The following is a 19,354-nucleotide window of genomic DNA, read 5'->3' as shown; positions in this document are numbered from 1 at the left end:
CTTCCTAATGTAGTTAACCTATTTTTCTGTTCTTTGTATTAGGGATTCCTACAATAGGGGGATGAGTCTGTGATACCCCACAAATTAAAATTTTGTGCGGGCTTATGTGTATTTGGGGGGATAGAAGGTCAGTAGTCACTCAGTCTTAGAAGTCCTTGTTATAAAAAGTTAAGAGCCAACGTTCTGAACAATATATAGAGAGAGATACATAGGTATAGGTCTATGTAAAGGTTCATAGTTTTTTCTCTTAAAATTTGAAGACCTGCAAAACAATGCTATATGTGAAAAAGATAATATCTAGTAGTGTATAAAAATGTGGAGAAGCCAAATTTGGGATAATCTGTTACCTTCTGTGGGGGAAAGGGAATGGAATTTGAGGAGTATGTGAGGGATCTTCAGTTATATCTGCAACATTTTTTTTTTAATATGAAGGTAGTGTAGTAAAAATCTTAAGCTTTACTTAACAGGCTGGGTACACAGATTCATGGGTACTTTTAGGCTATGACCTAGTAAGTTAAAAAATTAAAAGCATTCCTTCTAGTGTACTATTGACCAAGTACATTTTTAAAAAATAACCAAATTGGATTTGTTTTATTCCTGCTTAAAAACTATCCATGGTTCGGGGCCCCTGGGTGGCTTAGTTGAGCATCTGACTCTTGGTTTCAGCTCAGGTCATGATCTCATGGGTTGTGAGATTGAGCCCCATGTACGGTGCCCTCTGTGCACCCCTCCCTCCACCCATGCTCCCTCACTCACTCACTCACTGTCTCAAACAAGTAAGTAAATCTTAAAAAAACAAAAACAAAAAAACTATCCACGGTTCCCATTGCCTTTAGGATAGTCTTTGACATATTCAAAGCTCATGAAAGATCCAGCCATGGTTAACCTTTGTGGCCACATGCGCTGCTTCCTTACCGGTACCCTGTTGTGTTTCTGGTATGCCAGACTATAAGCAAATTTTTACAGCCTGTGTTCTTTCACACCCTCAACTTTGAGTTTCTCTATTTGGAATGCTTATCCTTCTCCATCAAGACCTAGCTCAGTTGTCACTGTTTTTAAACCTAGGCAAGGTTAGTGGTTACCTTTTTAGGATTCACGAAGCATTTGGATGCCTTTATTTTAAGCACTTAAGTTGTTGAAATGTAGTTTTTTGTTTTTGCATTGTGCCTACTTTATATTAGCTCGGTCTGTTGGGAAAGGCATTCATGTTTTATCTTGGTATTATTCAAGCCTAACCTGCTGGACACCAAAAATGCAGTCTTCCTGTAAGTGAATAAATGTTTTGATAGTGAAACTTTAATAGCAGATATTGCACTTTTCATTTTAGAAATGGATTTAAATTAATCCCTGGTTTCTGTGATTAGATTAAAAGTTTCTTTTTTTTTTTTTCTTTTTAAAGATTTTATTTATTTGACAGAGAGACAGCCAGAGAGGGAACACAAGCAGGGGGAGCGGGAGAGGGAGAAGCAGGCTTCCTGCAGAGCAGGGAGCCCGATGCAGGGCTTGATCCCTGGACCCTGGGATCGTGACCCGAGCCAAAGGCAGATGCGTAATGACTGAGCCACCCAGGCACCCCAGATTAAAAGTTTCTAGACAGGACACATGACTGCTCCCTCTAGCTTAATTTTAAGACTGCTTCATTTAGATTTCTTTTGTACATGTTTTTCAAAAAACAAGACTTGAGCATTACATTGTGCTTTAGTGGGATAGTCTATATGGGTCCCAGTAGCTCTCTACTTAGAATGGGTCTCCTCATTCTTGGGGTTTTCCCTGGCCTTGGATTTATTAGAAGGAAACTGGAGTGGTTAACGATCAAAGGAAATAGGTGTAGGAACCCAGAGCAAGCTACAACCTCAGGGACTAAAATGGCATGTGTATATGCCAAGTCAGCTCTTACTATCTCTGCTGCTCAATGTGGTCTCTTTTTCTTTGGATTCACCATGTAATTTCGGGGCACATGCTTTGCAACAGCTCTAGGTCACATCCTTACAGCTCCTGATTTAGAGAAGGAAGAAGTGTTCCAGCTTTAATTTGAAAAACCAGGCAGAGATGGATGGACTTCATTAGGTCAGGTCCTGGCTTAGGTTACTTTCCAACCCTTTGAGCTAATCAGAGGCTGAAGGAACAAAATTCTGTGATCAGCCTTGTCTGAGTAATGGGTGATTGTCAGCCACCATTAACCAAACACCATTAACTACAATCACATGTTTGGAGTAAAGGAAAAGCATTTTCATGAAAGCAGGTTAAGATATTTATTGAGTAGACAAAATGTCATATATATATAGAAGAGCGTCTTAAGATGACTTGTTACTCTGCTTTCTAAGATTTTTTCCTTGCTAAGATGCTATTGTGTAATCGCATTTGCTTATGCTATGGTCATAATAATGTCATGAGAATTACTTGTTTTCTTAGAGGTGAGTACTGGTACATGATTTGAAAGACCTGTTTTGATACTTAAAATAACTTTTGTCATTTTTTTCAGTGTTGCATTTAACGTAGATTTTAGTACGTAAGGTAATTGGCCTAATTTTAGATCTTTGGTGATTACTTCAGAGGTGTCTTGGTCATGGAAAACTTGAAAAATAAGGCACTTAGAAATTATTTGAGAATAAGATCCTGAAATTATGGGAGGGAAAAGCTGAAATTAGATCTTCACTCTAGAGTAATAATGCTGGCATATAAAGGCTTAATGATTTATAAATATTGTGCCTAAAAACTTGTTTCTTCTATAAGAAACATTTTCTTACATTTTTCATAATTAAAATTAATTTTCAAATGGATGTTGATATGTTCTAGATCAGCTTTATAGATTCTTGCAATTGTATTTATAATGAAGTTGTTTCAGGGTCACTTGGGTATTTTGTTAGATCAGCCTATCATTAGATTGGTTTTTATTTAAAAATAACTGCTAGATTTTTTTTTCAGGCATTTAAACAAATAAGTAAATAATTTGGGATAGATCACTGTAAGAAACTAGGAGGTAAATCTTTGTGGAAAGAGGGAGAGGGTGGTTTGGAACAGGTAAGTTGTGTTGGGGGGGGGGGGTTGGTTTTTTTTTCTTTTGAACCCTTATGTTCCTGAAGGAGAGAGGGAATTCGACTGCATAAGTTAACTTTTTGTATTTTTTTTTGGTGGGCCAGTTCAACAGAAGAACTTGTTATATAAGCCTTGGAACATGGGAGAATTTTGTTCATATCAGTTAGACTAGACTACTTGATTCTTACCTACGGTAAAATATTTATGCCTTGAGATGATAAAGTAGATTCCCATTATAACAAAAGTGGCTGATTGAAAACTTACCTGGCCTATGAAAAAGTAATTTGCTTGATAATGGATAGTCAATTCAGGTTGCAAGTACATTTCTATTTTTATTCAAAAAAGTATAGTTTTCAAAACTTGGTTCAGAATCATTTGATATTTTGTGAGGGTGTTTGTTTTTATTTTTATTTTTATTTTTTTTTAAGATTTTATTTATTTGAGAGAGAGAATGAGATAGATCATGAGGGTCAGAGGGAGAAGCAGACTCCCTGCTGAGCAGGGAGCCCTATGCGGGACTCGATCCCGGGACTCCAGGATCATGACCTGAGCCGAAGGCAGTTGCTTAACCAACTGAGCCACCCAGGCGCCCCTGTTTTTATTTTTAAGCTAAAAACCACACGTGGCTTCTTTTAACCATTTGTTTAACTTCCATTCAAGAGTTTCTGTAATTCTACTGATCGGGATCAAAAGTGGTTGGAATGAATTTTCTCCCATTTTAAAATATGCTGAACATATGAAGGTGTATTTACTAAGGCAAGCAGAAATGATCTGATCTTCCATTATCCTGAGATTGTGAATCCTGGGATCTCTGGCTGTTCTGATAATATTAAAAGCAGATCTGGTATGAGTTTTCAGAAGCAAATTAGCAGAGTGTATCAGAGCAACCTCCCCCCCCAACCCCAGTTTTAATTGAAATATAATAGACCTGTAATGTAACGTTTTTAGTTTTAGATATACTACATAATGTTCTGATATTTTGTGAAATGATTACCACAAGGACAACTCTTCTGCATTGGTTTTTGTTGTTGTTGTTGTTGTTTTAATGGAGTGAATTTGGATTAATCACTCCTGAACAATTGGCTATTTCCTAAAGTGCATTTTGACCATATGATAGAGGCAAATGTTTGCTCTAGTTATCTCCCTACAGTATTGTATATTCCCTGTCTTTCTTAGAAGCCCGCTATTACCTCATGGGTTTATAAATCCCTATAGAGATTTATATATAGGTGTATATAGTTAAAGTTATATTCTCTTAAATTAAAAAACTAAAGAAACCACTGTATTTTCTTATTACATTATCCATATTTGTTACATACAAGTCATGGAAGAGCCAAGTACATATTTGTAAATATAAGGTCAGATGGAATTTTGGAAACTGCATGTTTTACAACAAGCAAACTTCAGGTTCTTCCAGAGTTGTAATTTTACTGAACATTGTATAAAAGACATTGTTGAGTTGCAGGAATAAGATCAAACCAAAAAGGATACCTACCTAGCCCCATGAGAGAGTTTTCAATTGGAAAATGAGGTCTGCGGTTAGTATGGTTCAGAAATAACAGGATTTAAGATAATAGAAACGGCGAGGGCCTCTGAAATGTCCAGAAGTTCAGCAAACAACATGAATATTGAGAACTGCTTTGTCTAAGTTCTTAAGCCATGAAAGTATCTGATAAGAACTTTTTTTAATAAGGACACCTTTTGTGGGTGTAACAATTTTCATATCTATGCCTACTGTCCCAAGAGCTGGACTATGGCTACTTACGCTTTTTCTCCTAGAATTTATTAATGTGAACTGTGATTGTATGTTCCTTAAAGAATGGGGTGAAAATTCTTTGCTTGCTTACGTTTTTTTATTATGGTTACATGACCCATCATTTTCTGTTTTGGTATAGGAACTTAGTGATTTGGCCCGTGACCCTCCAGCACAATGTTCTGCAGGTCCAGTTGGGGATGATAGTAAGTAACTCTAAAGTTGATTTTAATGGCTAATTTCAAAAAAGCTAGTACATTTTTAGATAACAGTTTTGTTTTGTTTTTCCCTAGTGTTTCATTGGCAAGCCACAATTATGGGACCTGTAAGTATTAAGAATTAAAACATTCTGCTTTTAATTAAAAATTCAGCATTGACCTACTTGTATTTAACTTATATTTATTTTATTACATTGTAGTACTGTTTTGGAATTGCCATAGTTGTACTGTTTTTGAAAGACATAACAATTTAATGAATTAGTCATTGTTACATGTGCTATGTGTCTGTCCCTGTATTCAGGTTCTGGAATATAGCATCTCTGACCTATCAAATATTTTTTCACTTTATTCTAGTTTTTCTTTCATAGTAATGTAAAGCATTGTCACAGAGCTTCCCTTTACTTATAGAGCCAGTTAATTTATTGACTCTATCATGGTGTTACTCAAAGATCTTATTCCTTTTGCTGCTGAAAATCTAAGTTTTTGTTGATGTATTTTGATATTTGATTCTTTATAGAACCTTAGTTTTTTACAAAATTTGAATATTTTTAGGTAGAAAGTGATATTTTGAATACAGCAAAATTCCTTTCTATCCTGGGTAGATAAGAAACTGTATATGCTGGATAATTGAATATTCAGAATTATGGATACCATCTAAGAATTTCACAGAATTAGAGCGCAGTAAAACAACCTGGGGTAAGACTGTATCTTGCACAATACTTAATATTTTTTTTTACTTGGAAGGCACTTGAGGATTTCTATTTTTAAGTTATATGTATGTCTTAATCTGCACCCCCCCCCCCCGGTGGTTTAATCTCAACATAATGTCAATAATGTACTTGGTGAGATAATGGTCAATAGATAGATGTCTGTCATTCTAAAAGAAGAAATGCTCTTGGAAAAGTTAGTAAGGTTTTATTCTGTAGTTCTGATTTTGATAGCAGTAATTTTTTTTTTCTATCTCAATCAATGTGATCCCCCACTGTGTGCCAGCCATTAAGGATAGACATGGTCCCTCTCATTCTTTAGGGAACTTAAAATCTGGGAGAGACAGGCAATTACAATAAGTGTGATAAGTTGGGAAGTAAGTGATACATAAATGAAGTGCTTAGTGGGAGAAATTTTCTGGGAAATCATAGCAGGGATGATTAAGTTAGAGTAATTCTGAAATGTTAGGACCTAAAGGTAAGGAGATTGTGAATCAACCTAAGTTAAACTTGGTGGTGGTCATGGTGGTGGTGGTAGTGGGGGATATTTAGCTTCCTAATTTGAAATATATCTGTATTATCCTAATTTAAGAAACCTCAAAGTCAGAATTGTTCACTCCCAGTTACCTCAAGGACTGTTTTTACTGTTGTAAATTTTATTTTGCTTTAAAATATTTGGTAACAAAATTGTGATTTATTTATTTTAAATACATAGTTAACTTAGTGTGATTTTTACCCAGTTTGGTCCACAGAACACTTTGAAAGTTGGCAATCTTCGCAAAAAAAGCCAGACTAGACCTTCATTCCACAGCAGTAATGGCTTGGGATGGAGTAGCACCTACCTCCCTTTTTTATATGGAGTTTGTGTCTCACACTATTCCTATCCACTTCATTGTGCCTACCTAGATTCTGTAGGCACTTGCATTTGTAATTCCTAGAATTTTCTCATTATAGATCACCAATTTTCAAAGCAGAGTACTCCGTAAAATACCTTAACATTTCTAGCAAATAAAAGCTCGTCTTTGATCCAGATGGTGCTTTAAGATGACCTCATTATAAAAATTAGTTGTCAGTATTAATAAAGCACTAAAGAGTTGGTAATCAAGACTTCTATGGTGTGCATAATAAACCAGCTCTTTGCAACCAGTGTGATATTTTTCTGCTGGACTTAGAGACTTCACTGTTTATTGAACTGTCTTTCCAAAAGGTAAGGAATATACTTAGAGTAAATGAAAGTGAAGTGTGAGTAGTTTATACTAGTAATTTTCCAGAGAATAAAAGAAGATTGCTTATCCTGACCTTTTTGTAGCTGTTCACCTGATTTGCTTTTATTTTCAAAAAACATTTTTCACTTGTTTATACCTATTTCAGATTGTGGCTGTTCCCTGTAAATTTTTTTCAGCAACCTTTTAATGTGTATTAATGATAGCTCTGCTTTTAAAAACAAATACTTGATTATCAGAACTATTTAAATATTCCCTGATTAACAAAAGCAAAAACTATAAATAAGCACTTGTTTAGATGCCAGTTTGCAAATAGTTAATAGTTACCCTTACTTGTAGAGTCATCAATGAAATAACTCATTCTTATTTTGGCTTTTGATTGCATTTTTGTGATAAAACATCACAGTTTGATTAGATTGCTTTATTTTGTTAGTATGTGACATGCAGATTGAATGAGCTAAAACATAGGGCCATTGATGGCATAACAATCCATATATTTGCAGATTTGCTGAAAGGATAAATGGTGACAAAAGTACTTTTGCTTTGGAGTACTTCTTAGGTCAGTAAAAGTGATTGGCAGTGCCACATAACTAAAGGTTCCTAACAAAGGAATGGAGCATCTAATTTAAGTTTTAATACAGTTAATTATTGAATTTTAGCGTTCTGTAGTCTGGAAATGTTCTCAATCATTAAATTTATGAGGAAAATGCTTCTTTCTAGTAACTATTTAAATTGGCTGATTCTTTCTGAAGGTAGGATACTTTGGAAGCACAAATACTAATAAAAACTAAACCTTTGAAAGAATTGACAGAGCATTGCTGGCTATGTGGTTTTTTAAACTTTGGTTGTTTTTATGTTTTTTGTTTGTTTTCGTATTAAGGGTAGTTCCCATTAACAATTGATGCAGTTAGGAGAAATTAACTCATCTGATATTTATACACTTGATTTTTCTTTAATTGGAAATGGAGCTGATAGAAAGGTGTTTTGAAGTTATTTGGAGAACCACACTGACTTCCACCTAATCTTTGATACAGTAATGGAAGAAAGTACCGTTTTTGGGTAATATAACGTAATCTTTGGCAGCCTGAGCAGAATCAGCTGCAAAAACCGTCTGGTCAAATAATTCGCTCATAGGTATTGTCTTATTGGTCCATAAGGGTTATTTTTCAACTTATTTTAAGTGTATTCAGTTCTTGCAAAGGCTAATGATGCATGACAGCTCTTCTGTTCAGTACCTTTTTAAGGAACTTTGTAGTCTAGAGGAAGAGGAAAATAAAAATAAGTTACGTAAGTATGTTGGGTAGTAATAACTGTGTTGTATAGAAAGGTATAAAAGAAGGGCAACAAGCATATTGAACTAAATAAAGGGAAGGCTGTATTATCTTTTTAAAGACATTTAAGCTTGATATGGATCCTACAGTGTAGGTATGGTTCTAGAGATGAAGAAGATAAGGATACAGATAAGAATATTTCAAGTGGAAGAAATAAATACTAGGAGAAAAAGGAGATGTGAAATATTTTAAGTGCAGTAAGGAGGGCATATTCAGGAGAAGAGGTGGAAGATGAGACCAGCTATATTGGTGGGAAGGAGATCATAAAGCACCTTGTGTGCTTAGGAGTTTGTACTTTATCTTGAAAGCTGTGCTAGATTTCAAGCAGGGATGTAACTTGTGTTTTAGGACAACAACAGCATTAGGGTAAGGGATAAATTAGAAGAAAAAAAACAGTGAAGGCAGGAATACCAGAAGTAAGCCATTGCCATAACATAAACAAAACATAGTAAGATCTTGAATGGAGTAGTGACAGCATAAAGGGGAGAGGAAGCTAGTTGAAGAGATTTTTAAGGATCTTTAAGATTAGTAACTACTGTGATCGGTGATCTGTTCCTGGTTTGTGGTTTGAGTTTTGGACACATGAGACATCCAAGGATAAATATTTATAGGCATTTGAATATATATGTCCTGGAATTAATAACTATACTAGAGAAAAATTGAAGTATGGGTCAGGAGATAGAAGCAGAAGATGGATCTGGGGGAATACCAGCACTTAATGGTTGCCCTAGGGGAGGAGTACAGACACTGAGAAGGAGCAACTTTGGACTGCAAATTGGAGTTAAAACCAGGGAGCAGAAGGTGTCTAAAGAGATCCAGAATAAATTCTGAATTTCTAAGACTTAGGTCAGTTTACTGATGAAAGTATTCTTTGTTTTCGTTATTTTCTGTTTGCTTTCAGTTTATAATAAATTTGATACAGAGCTTCAGTTTTTTAGCTAGTATACTTTGGTGACCTCTGGATCTTGTGGTTTTACCAGTTTTTCCTCTTTGTGTTGATGGAACTGTAGTGTTAAATTGTAACACTGAAATATTTTCATCCCTAAGTTCTTTTTTTTTTTTTTAATAAGTGAAAAGAAATTTGGCTTTGCCTAAATCTTAGCATTAGATTGCCTTTATTCAGAAGCAGTCAGATACAGTACTTGTGATTGTATGAAACTTGGAATAAAAACTTAGAACTTTGGTAATGTGGTTTTATAAAAACTTTTACTGTTTAGGAGAACCCTCAATGGTTCATTATACACTGTATAAACATTTTCCATATTAGTCTGTTTTGTAAAATTATGCCATTTGAAGCATCTGTTCCCAGTTAATGTAGCTGTTAACAAAGGTATGTTATTTAATTCAGATCATATTCTGTGCTTTGATTTTTTTCTATACTTTTTATATGCTGCTTTGCAGTCTTAGTTTTTTGAATTAAAATTTTGTAGACAATATGAAAAGAAAGGACTTTGGAGTAAGAAGGACACAAATTGTAGCTCTTTCATTATACTAGTTGTATGTTTCTTTGAACTTCATTCTTCATCAGTAAATTGACATTTTTCCTCAAGTTGCAGGTATGCCCTGTTCATTTTTCGTAATAATTGCAACATTTTATTGCATGTCTCTTCTTTACCAGAATGTTAGCCCATCAAGATAAGAAATTCTTCTCTATGTCCCTTACATATACCTGATCTATAGAACAGAGTTCGATTTTTTTTTTTTTTTTTTAAGATTTTATTTATCTGTTAAAGGGAGCACGAGCAGGGTGTGAGGGGCAGAGGGAGAAGCAGACTCTCTGGTGAGCAGGGAGCCCAATGTGGGGCTCGATCCTGGGATTCCAGGATCATGACCTGAGCCGAAGGCAGACACTTAACAGACTGAGCCACCTAGGCATCCCAAGAACCAAGTTAGATTAATTCAGCTATTGTTTAACTATTTCACAGAGGGCTGGGAATTAAATGAGCTGTATTAAAGTGTTAGATTTGGAAAAGTTTTTACTTTCCTGACATCCAGAATGGGCATAGTAAAAGGCTTATAATTAGCACTGTGCACATACTCTCTCTAATGGAGAGGAATGGATGTTGGTAATAACTGGGTTACTGTAAATTGTCGAAGACATCACCAGGTAGCTTCTTTGCATATCCAGAAGCAGTTAAGCAGTTTTCATGTTTTCAGCTTTTACCTTAAAGTTTTTAACGAGGTCACTGTCTTTTGTCCTCACTCTGATCCATTTTGACCAGTGTTCTTCATAAGACCTGGGTTTCAGTCTTGGTTCTTATACCACTTGTACACCTAAATTATTTTTTCAAGTCCCATTTTTATTTTTCTATAAAATGGGAATACAGTGATATCTTTTTCCTGCTATTGGTTAAATTAAATGTAAAATTCTACCAAGAATTGTTTCCCAAATGTTATTTATTAAGAGAGTTTTTCATACTCAGATTATAATAAGCAAAACAACAAAGGAGGAAGAGTGATGCTATAGCTTGAAAGTTTCTGTTTTCTGTTGAAGTGGAAGAGCAAATATTGCACATTGTTTTCCAAATCTAGTAATCCTGTGTATTGATTTGTTGTGGAGAATTCAGTATGCTTTTGAAAAAAAATCTTCCATGCTTTTGAGGGCGCCTGGGTGACACAGTAGGTTGAGCATCCAACTCTTGGTTTCAGCTCAGGTAGTGATCTCAGGGTCCTGGGATCAAGCCCCAAGTCAGGCTCCATGCTTAGCAGAGTCTGCTTAAGACTCTCTGCTCCTCCGTCCTGGGCACGTGCACCTGCACACACACGCACACACTCTCTAATCTTAAAAAAAAAAAAAAAAACCTTCATGGTTTTAAATGAGAATTTTGAGGGGTGCCTGGCTGATTCAGTTGGAAGAACATGTGACTCTCAATCTCAGGGTCATGAGTTTGAGCCCAATGCTGGGTGTAGAGATTACTTAAATAAATAAACGTTTTAAAGAATGAAAATTTTGAGGAGCCAGTTGGGAATTAAACTTAATTTAAAACCTATTTTGTTTGTTTTGCTTCACCTGTTGAAGGTAGTTATGGGTTAACCTACAATAGCCAACATTTTGGTTTGCCAAAGTGACCAGAGTGGTGTGTTGAGGTACAAAGCCCATATATGTGTATATGGCTATCATTAGAGGAAATAAATATAAGACCTTATTTTCAAATTCAGGTTTGATATATAATACTGTATATAGACTTTATTGCTACGTATACTTTGTGAAAATCAGCATCTATTGGTTTCTGGTTAATTTTTCAGTTCTTTGGTGACTTACATAAAATGGGGTCTAAGTAAATAAGGGTTCATTGTTCTATAGTAAATTTTGATTGTGTAGTTTTTAGTAATATGAACTGAATTGTGGAATAATTTAGACTACTGCAGCATAAATAGGTAATCTTGGCTCATGTTAAAGAAATGCTTAGAAAATAGAAATGTTACATGGATTATTTAGGAGTAATATTTAGGAGTAATATCAGAGTGAAAAAAAAAAAATATCAGAGTTAAGCAAATTTTTCTTTTCACAGAATGACAGCCCATACCAAGGCGGTGTATTCTTTTTGACAATTCATTTTCCTACAGACTACCCCTTCAAACCACCTAAGGCAAGTATTTGCCCCCAAAATCCATTAGTAAATAAGATCTGTGCATTATTTCAGAGGAGTAGAATATTCTTAGAAATCAACGTTCTACATAAATAAGGCTAAATTGGGGTGTGTGTATGTAGTGAATAAGAATAATTAAGGCTAAATATATATGTATTAAGTGACCAGTACAGAATGCTAACTTTTAACCTTTAGTTAAGAGAGCAGTTAGACCTGGATTTGAACTTTGTAAATGGAGATAAGAACTGACTTATCCTTAATGTTGCAAGACTCTGATACATTAAGTGGAAGCTTTTCCCACCGTTTATTACGCTCATACAAATTTGTATTATTAACCTTTGTAATAGTAGGCTTCAAGTATTAGTTTCCTGTGCATTTGCCCATATTGTTGCAGCCTATGCTGTCTATGTTTGTTGGGGTTTACATGGGCTGTCTTTCAGGGGTTTGCATTTGCATATATAATAATAACCCTATCAAAACTTAGGGTTGCTTAATGCACTGAGGTGCCTGGTGTACAGTTATTAAAAGCATAAGGTCTTGACTCTTCAGAGCAATTAACATAAAGCCAACCTGTATGAATAACAATAGAAAATAACAACATTGGCACTTCAGCCATCTTTGCAATCCTGTTATAGGTGCAGTATAATAGTTACTTTAGATGAAATACTTGCGATCATTCAAATTTTATTTTATGTACAGTGGAAATGCAGACTAAAACACATACCTTTGTAACTTGATACCTTAAATGAGTTGTTCTATAAATTTGGTTTACATTCTGAAGTTCCTTTATTTTTTAATGAATGTTGATTACTGTTCACAATGCTCTTTGATACTGAAGAGCCAAAGTTAACCTTCAGAATATCCCATCATATCATTGATAGTAAAATTTTTGCCACAAAGTTACATTTTCCATTTTAATTAAAGAGAGGTAGCCCCTGAAAGATCTTGATCAGAATATACAAACTTGTTTCTGTAATTTTTATTCCTTTAATGTGTATAAATAGGTTTCATCCATTTGAGAGTGTGAGAATGTGTGTGTGTGTGAGAGAGAGAGAGACAGGGAGACACGCAGTATTGTAAGCCTTGCTTAGAAGTCTTCTATTTCAGATTAGGATGCTTATTTTTACTTGGGGAAAAATACCTAAAAGTTTTTTATTTATTTATTTTAGGTTGCATTTACAACAAGAATTTATCATCCAAATATTAACAGTAATGGCAGCATTTGTCTCGATATTCTAAGATCACAGTGGTCTCCTGCTTTAACTATTTCTAAAGGTAAAGTATTTTTAGAGTCTTGAGCTGCTCTGACTTTCTAATTAAAGGAGTTTGATTGGGGTGCCTGGGTGGCTCAGTCTTTTGGGTGTCTGCCTTGGGCTTGGGTTGTGGTCCCGGGGTCCTGTGATCGAGCCCCGCGTCGGTCTCCTTTGCTTGGCAGAGAGCCTGCTTCTCTCTCCCTCTGCTGCTCCCCCTGCTTGTGTGCTTGTGCTTGCGTTCTCTCTCTGTCAAATAAATGAATAAAATCTTTAAAAAAACGAGTTTGATTTTGGGGCCTACTTAATATGCTGATGTTTTGGTAAGAGGTGGGGAAGAAAAAAGTTACATTTTATGCTTTTAGTGGTATTGATTAAAGATTTTGTGGGAAAAAGTTAAAATTCAAATTAGGGTATAGGCATTATTTGCAAATACATAGTTTCTTAAATCGATTTCTGTAGTATTTTCAATCCTAGGCCCACTCATATCTCAACTCGCTTCTGCGTTTTATAAAATGGTAGATCTAAAGTTTAGTAGAGCTTTTAAATCTTGGTTTCCATTATAGGAAGATTCCAATTTTGCTTTCTTGTGTTTATTACAGTATTTTTTTAGATAAAAAGCCTTTTAAAACAATTTAGTTAGGTGTTGTGTTTAATAGGTTGTTCCTACCTAGTAATAGGCTAAAATTATTAGAGTCTTGGAAATGTCTCTAGATTAATTCTGGTCTCCTACTTTTAATAAGAGTCCATTATATGACATCTCTAATAGATTGTCTAGTCTCCACATGAATATCCCAGATAGAGATGGAGTGCCTCCATCTTTCTCCATTTTGAATGACTATGGTGGCTTTTGTCACCACCCCCCCCCCCCACACACACACACACAAAATGACCTACCACAAAACTACATAATGGGAAGGAAGTTTGCCTTCCAGTAAATTTTGGTTTTTGGTGTTGATTTAGCATCCCTTAGGTACAAAAAATGAGGTTTTTTTAATATTGCTAATTAAGACAGTGTTTCAGATACATGTTGGTACAATGAATTTGAAATCACTCTTGGAGAGGAAAAAAATCAGTTTTGGTGAACGCTGCTATAATTTCAAGTGTGACATAATTGTTTTTCACCTTCTTGGGATACATTCCAGTTTCCTTGCAAATCAAGCTCTCTTAACACCATGTATTACAGATCTGCATGTATACAGATAGTATACAGACGCAGTATCAAGAACATCCTAATAGTAGGTTCCAAGTTTATCACTGTTGGGAATCAACACTATGTTTCTGTAAATGTGGGTTGAATTTTTATGTGTGTCCTCCTGCCTTTTGGGTTTAAAATTATATTTGCTGTAATATATATTAGATTAGTACTGTCTTTTATGGTAATGTTATCTTTGAAGATTTTCATAACCGCTCTAAGCTTTTATATGTTAAAATTTTATAACACTTTGCAGTGTCTGGCACATAACAGGCATACAAAATGAATTAGATATATGCTCTGTGATGCTTGGTATCTTCCAAGTTCATATATTGAACAGGTCAGGGTAAGAACTAGAGTTGAGAAGGCTCACTTAGTAATAGAGCTAGATCTCCACATTCATTTAACCAGTACTGTTAGTTTATAATTATATTCAAGGAGACAAAACACAGTGGAGCAGTTGGGAGTTTTTGTGAAACTCCCCTGAGGGTAGGGCAGAGAATGGATTTGTCTTTTTAAATATTTATTTAAGTAATTGCTACTGTCAACATGGGACTTGAACCCACAACCCCCAAGATCAAGAGTCACATGCTTTCCTGACTGAGCCAGCTGGCTCCCCAAGAATGGATTTTTCATCATGCCTTAACAGCTGAGAATAACATTGCACAGGTGTTCCCTGCATATTCTTTGCTAGATTTCCCCCCTCAAAGTACCAAGAAACTCCAGTTACTTAAATTCTAATGTCACTTTTTAAAAATGATTATTAATAAACTAATATAGCATCATTTGAATATCTCAGAACTCCTGAGTTGGGCAGTACAAAGCTCTATTTCTAGCATTCCTTATTTACCAGGAGTTTGTCTCCTATGAAGCAAAATCTCTCACTGACATTAAGGTACAAACTAAAAATCTTTTGAGGAATGACGTTTTTAAATACACTTTTATTTATCCAAATTCCCAATGCTGGGTAACAGACTTTTTTTTTGTTCTTATTTGCAGTTCTTTTATCCATTTGTTCACTGCTATGTGATCCAAACCCAGATGACCCCCTAGTGCCAGAGATTGCACGGATCTATAAAACAGACAGAGATAAGTAAGTATGTAGTAATTTAAGGAAATAATATAAAGAGTGATTTATCTTAATGAGCTAGGCTTATAGTCTGTTGTAAGTTTTGGCAATGCCAAGAAGATTTGATGATTTATTTCTGGTAAGATAATAGTTAAAATGTACAGAAAGGTGGTTTTTGAAATGGGATTTTTTTTTTTTTTTTTTTTTTTTTAAGTTTATGTGACAGTGAATAGCCCCTCTAAAACGTTCTATTTTTCTAACATGTTCAGTGCTTTGTCACTAAGTTTTTGGGAAGAAAGCAAAGTTTTCTTGACCCCAATTATGTTTTTGAAACACTGGTACTGTTACAAAAATTTGTCTAAATTTCTCAAATATTTGAATTATCTTTATGTACGACTTCACCATTATAACTTTGTTGTATGTTATAATTAATGCTAAGTATACTTGTTCAATTAGGTACAATAGGTTAGCAAGAGAGTGGACAGAGAAATACGCTATGTTGTAGGGTAAGAGGATCTGCACTCTATGGTGCGCTTATTCATGGTACTGCCAGCACTTGAGTGCTGCATGTTTTAAGGCACTTTATTAACTAACAAAAGGTAACATTTACAGTTTTTTGAAAACTGTACAGTTAACTGCTTGATCTCTGTTTAGCGTGAAAGTATACCCAGTAGTCATTATTGCTTGAGAGTATTTTTGCATGGCAAAACAGTTATATATAGCACTAGTAAGAAATTAAAGTTTAAGTAGTATCTTTTTCAAACTACTATGGTATTTACATTTTAAATTTGGCATATTTTAACCTTTATACCAGTACTATATGGAATGTGGTGATTCAGTTCAAATTTGGCCAAGAAATAATAATGTAAGGGGAAAACACTTTTAATAAAGCTTCTAAGCATCTAAACTAAATGTTCATTACTGACAAGCATGCATTAATATCAACTATACTTTGTGGCTCCTTGTATGCTAAATGAAACCTTTGTTTTAAAGTGCTGGCTTTTTGAGAGGGTGTCCTTAAATGAGGTAACCATGAATGGTAGAAAGAACTTCTATATGCCAAAGTTTAGAAAAATGGTTGAACCATGTTTAGTTCTTGGTTTGAAATGAAGCTAGTTAATATTTTACAAAGTTTAAACTAGAAATACAAATCTAAAAGTTCTCTTGTGCCCTTTGATGTATATTCATTTCTTAGTTTAAATCACTATTTTGGTAAGTAGCCTATGGCGCATGGATGTAATACAGGGAGAAATTGATAGCATTTGTCAATATTAGAGATGTTCCTCAGTAATAAATAACGTTGCTCTTGTGTGAATTATCTGTTGATCTTTTAAACAGATGCCCCCAAGTTGTACTCCTAGTAGAGATTCCCATTTATTAGGTCTCAAGTGGGGCTTGTTAGCTCCAGTCACCACCCTTTCTAAAAGTAACACATAAGCGTTCTAATTAACATATACGTACCAGTCCCACCCACCTCCCTCTTGAAAATTGCTTTTTTCACCCTCCTCAGTGTCTAATCTTCTACCTGTGCTTAAATCTCAAAGGTATTTTCTGGTATTACCCTGGCTCTAGTAATTTCTCAAGGTCTAGGTTTCACATAAAATTGTTTGGTTCCAGCTTTGATGGAAATTTCTATAGATGTTCAGAATCTGTGTTGTACTCAGACATAAGTCCATGATGAACTGTAAAATACTTTTTAATGTTAAAATTTGTTGGAATGGATACTAATTTTAGAATTTCAAATAGAACATTTAACTAGGTGGTAGGGGAGAGAAAAGGTCTTTGATTTTTGTTAGCCTCCCCAATTTCAATGCCACCTTATTGTGTTTATTAAAATATTTTTAGTGTATTGGAAACACTGTATTGGAAGCATAAGGTTTCCATTCCCCACATTGCTTTGAGTACCAATGCTTTTTCTCTCCGTTGGCTTAATTCTAATCATAACCATGAGAGATGACTCCATGATGAGTCTGGAGGTAAAATAGCAATCTTTTCCTTTAAAAGTATTAAGAATTCATTTTTAACTTTTTAAGTAACATCTTCTTTATTTACAGGTACAACAGAATATCTCGGGAATGGACTCAGAAGTATGCCATGTGATGCTACCTTAAAGTCAGAATAACCTGCATTATAGCTGGAATAAACTTTAAATTACTGTTCCTTTTTTGATTTTCTTATCCGGCTGCTCCCCTATCAGACCTCATCTTTTTTAATTTTATTTTTTGTTTACCTCCCTCCATTCATTCACATGCTCATCTGAGAAGACTTAAGTTCTTCCAGCTTTGGACAATAACTGCTTTTAGAAACTGTAAAGTAGTTACAAGAGAACAGTTGCCCAAGATTCAGAATTTTTTTAAAAATGGAGCATGTGTATTATGTGGCCAATGTCTTCACTCTAACTTGGTTATGAGACTAAAACCATTCCTCACTGCTCTAACATGCTGAAGAAATCATCTGAGGGGGAGGGAGATGGATGCTCAGTTGTCACATCAAAGGAAGCAGCATTATTCTAGCATCCAGTCTTTTTTTAAGCCTTCCACTGTTAGAGATTTGAGGTTACATGATATACTTTATGCTCATAACTGATGTGGCTGGAGAATTGGTATTGAATTTATAGCATCAGCAGAACAGAAAATGTGATGTATTTTATGCATGTCAATAAAGGAATGACCTGTTCTTGTTCTACAGAGAATGGAAATTGGAAGTCAAACACCCTTTGTATTCCAAAATAGGGTCTCAAACATTTTGTAATTCTCATTTAAATTGTTAGGAGGCTTGGAGCTATTAGTTAATCTATCTTCCAATACACTGTTTAATATAGCACTGAATAAATGATGCAAGTTGTCAATGGATGAGTGATCAACTAATAGCTCTGCTAGTAATTGATTTATTTTTCTTCAATAAAGTTGCATAAACCAATGAGTTAGCTGCCTGAATTAATCAGTATGGGAAACAATCTTTTGTAAATGCAAAGCTGTTTTTGTATATACTGTTGGGATTTGCTTCATTGTTTGACATCAAATGATGATGTAAAGTTCAAAAGAGTGAATATTTTGCCATGTTCAGTTAAAAGTGCACAGTCTGTTACAGGTTGACACATTGATTGACCTGATTTATGCAGAATTAATAAGCTATTCGGATAGTGTAGCTTTAGTATGCTGCACGTGATACTGGCAGCCCTGGAGTTCATAGATGGACTTGGGACCCAGCAGTTTTGAAACATGTATATGGAGTTGAAGAAATTTATTTTCCAGGTGCAACCCCCATCTAACTAAATTTTTTTCTTCACCTTGTACACTTGACAGCTGAAAAAACCATAACATGGGAGTAATAATGGGTCAAAATTTACAAAATAAAGTACTGTTTTGGTGTGGGAGTTGTCATGAGGCTGTGTTGAAGTGACTTAACTATGTGGGATATTGAATATCCATTGAAATGGATTTGTTCAGCCATTTACATTAATGAGCATTTAAATGCAACAAATATCATTTCAGGTGACTTAACATGAATGAATAAAAGTCAATGCTATTGGATTATTTTTTGTTTGACAAGTGCTATCTGTGCCACTAATTTAACTTCTGTAGTAACAAGGGCATTATCATTCTTCACCCTTCCTAATCCTGACCCTATAGTTTCACTTTTTTCCTATTTTGATTTGTCCATTGCTTTCTTAAAATCTTGTATTTGATTTCTAGCACATCTGTGACTTTTCTCCACTTCCACATTTTTGCACTGCTTACATTTATGTGCAATCTTACTCCTTGTCTGCACACAGATGTGGAAAGCTAGATATAAAATAAATGTTAAAGCTTGATTTTTTTTTATAAACATTTTAATACGTAGTTTGGACATGGTTTATTGACTTAAGGTTTTTCTCTAAACTGCAAGTGAAATGCATGCCTTCCGAAGATGTTCTGACTTTGTTAATTCTGTAATTTAAGCATTTCATTGAGAAATATCAACCCAGCTATACAATTTTCCA

The 19,354-nt window shown here is 34.8% G+C and overlaps 1 protein-coding gene across 8 annotated transcripts in view; it reads left to right on the top strand.

Annotated features, from left to right (window-relative positions):
* Positions 1–18,908, top strand: part of UBE2D3 (ubiquitin conjugating enzyme E2 D3) — a 73,729-nt gene extending 54,821 nt beyond the window's left edge. For all 8 annotated transcript variants that reach the window (XM_078069032.1, XM_036095787.2, XM_036095788.2 and 5 more), the window contains 6 exons: positions 4,932–4,995; positions 5,083–5,114; positions 11,781–11,858; positions 13,028–13,133; positions 15,303–15,396; positions 17,427–18,908. In XM_078069032.1, coding sequence (XP_077925158.1) covers positions 4,932–4,995; positions 5,083–5,114; positions 11,781–11,858; positions 13,028–13,133; positions 15,303–15,396; positions 17,427–17,472 — 420 coding nt within the window. In that variant the 3' untranslated portion in view covers positions 17,473–18,908. The remainder of the gene's footprint in view (positions 1–4,931; positions 4,996–5,082; positions 5,115–11,780; positions 11,859–13,027; positions 13,134–15,302; positions 15,397–17,426) is intronic.
* Positions 18,909–19,354: the final 446 nt, after the last annotated feature.

Source organism: Halichoerus grypus, chromosome 3 (assembly GCF_964656455.1).
Source record: "Halichoerus grypus chromosome 3, mHalGry1.hap1.1, whole genome shotgun sequence".
NCBI classification, from domain to species: Eukaryota; Metazoa; Chordata; class Mammalia; order Carnivora; family Phocidae; genus Halichoerus; species Halichoerus grypus.
Note: the sequence above shows the minus strand (reverse complement) of the source record. Positions and strands in the feature narration are given on the sequence as shown.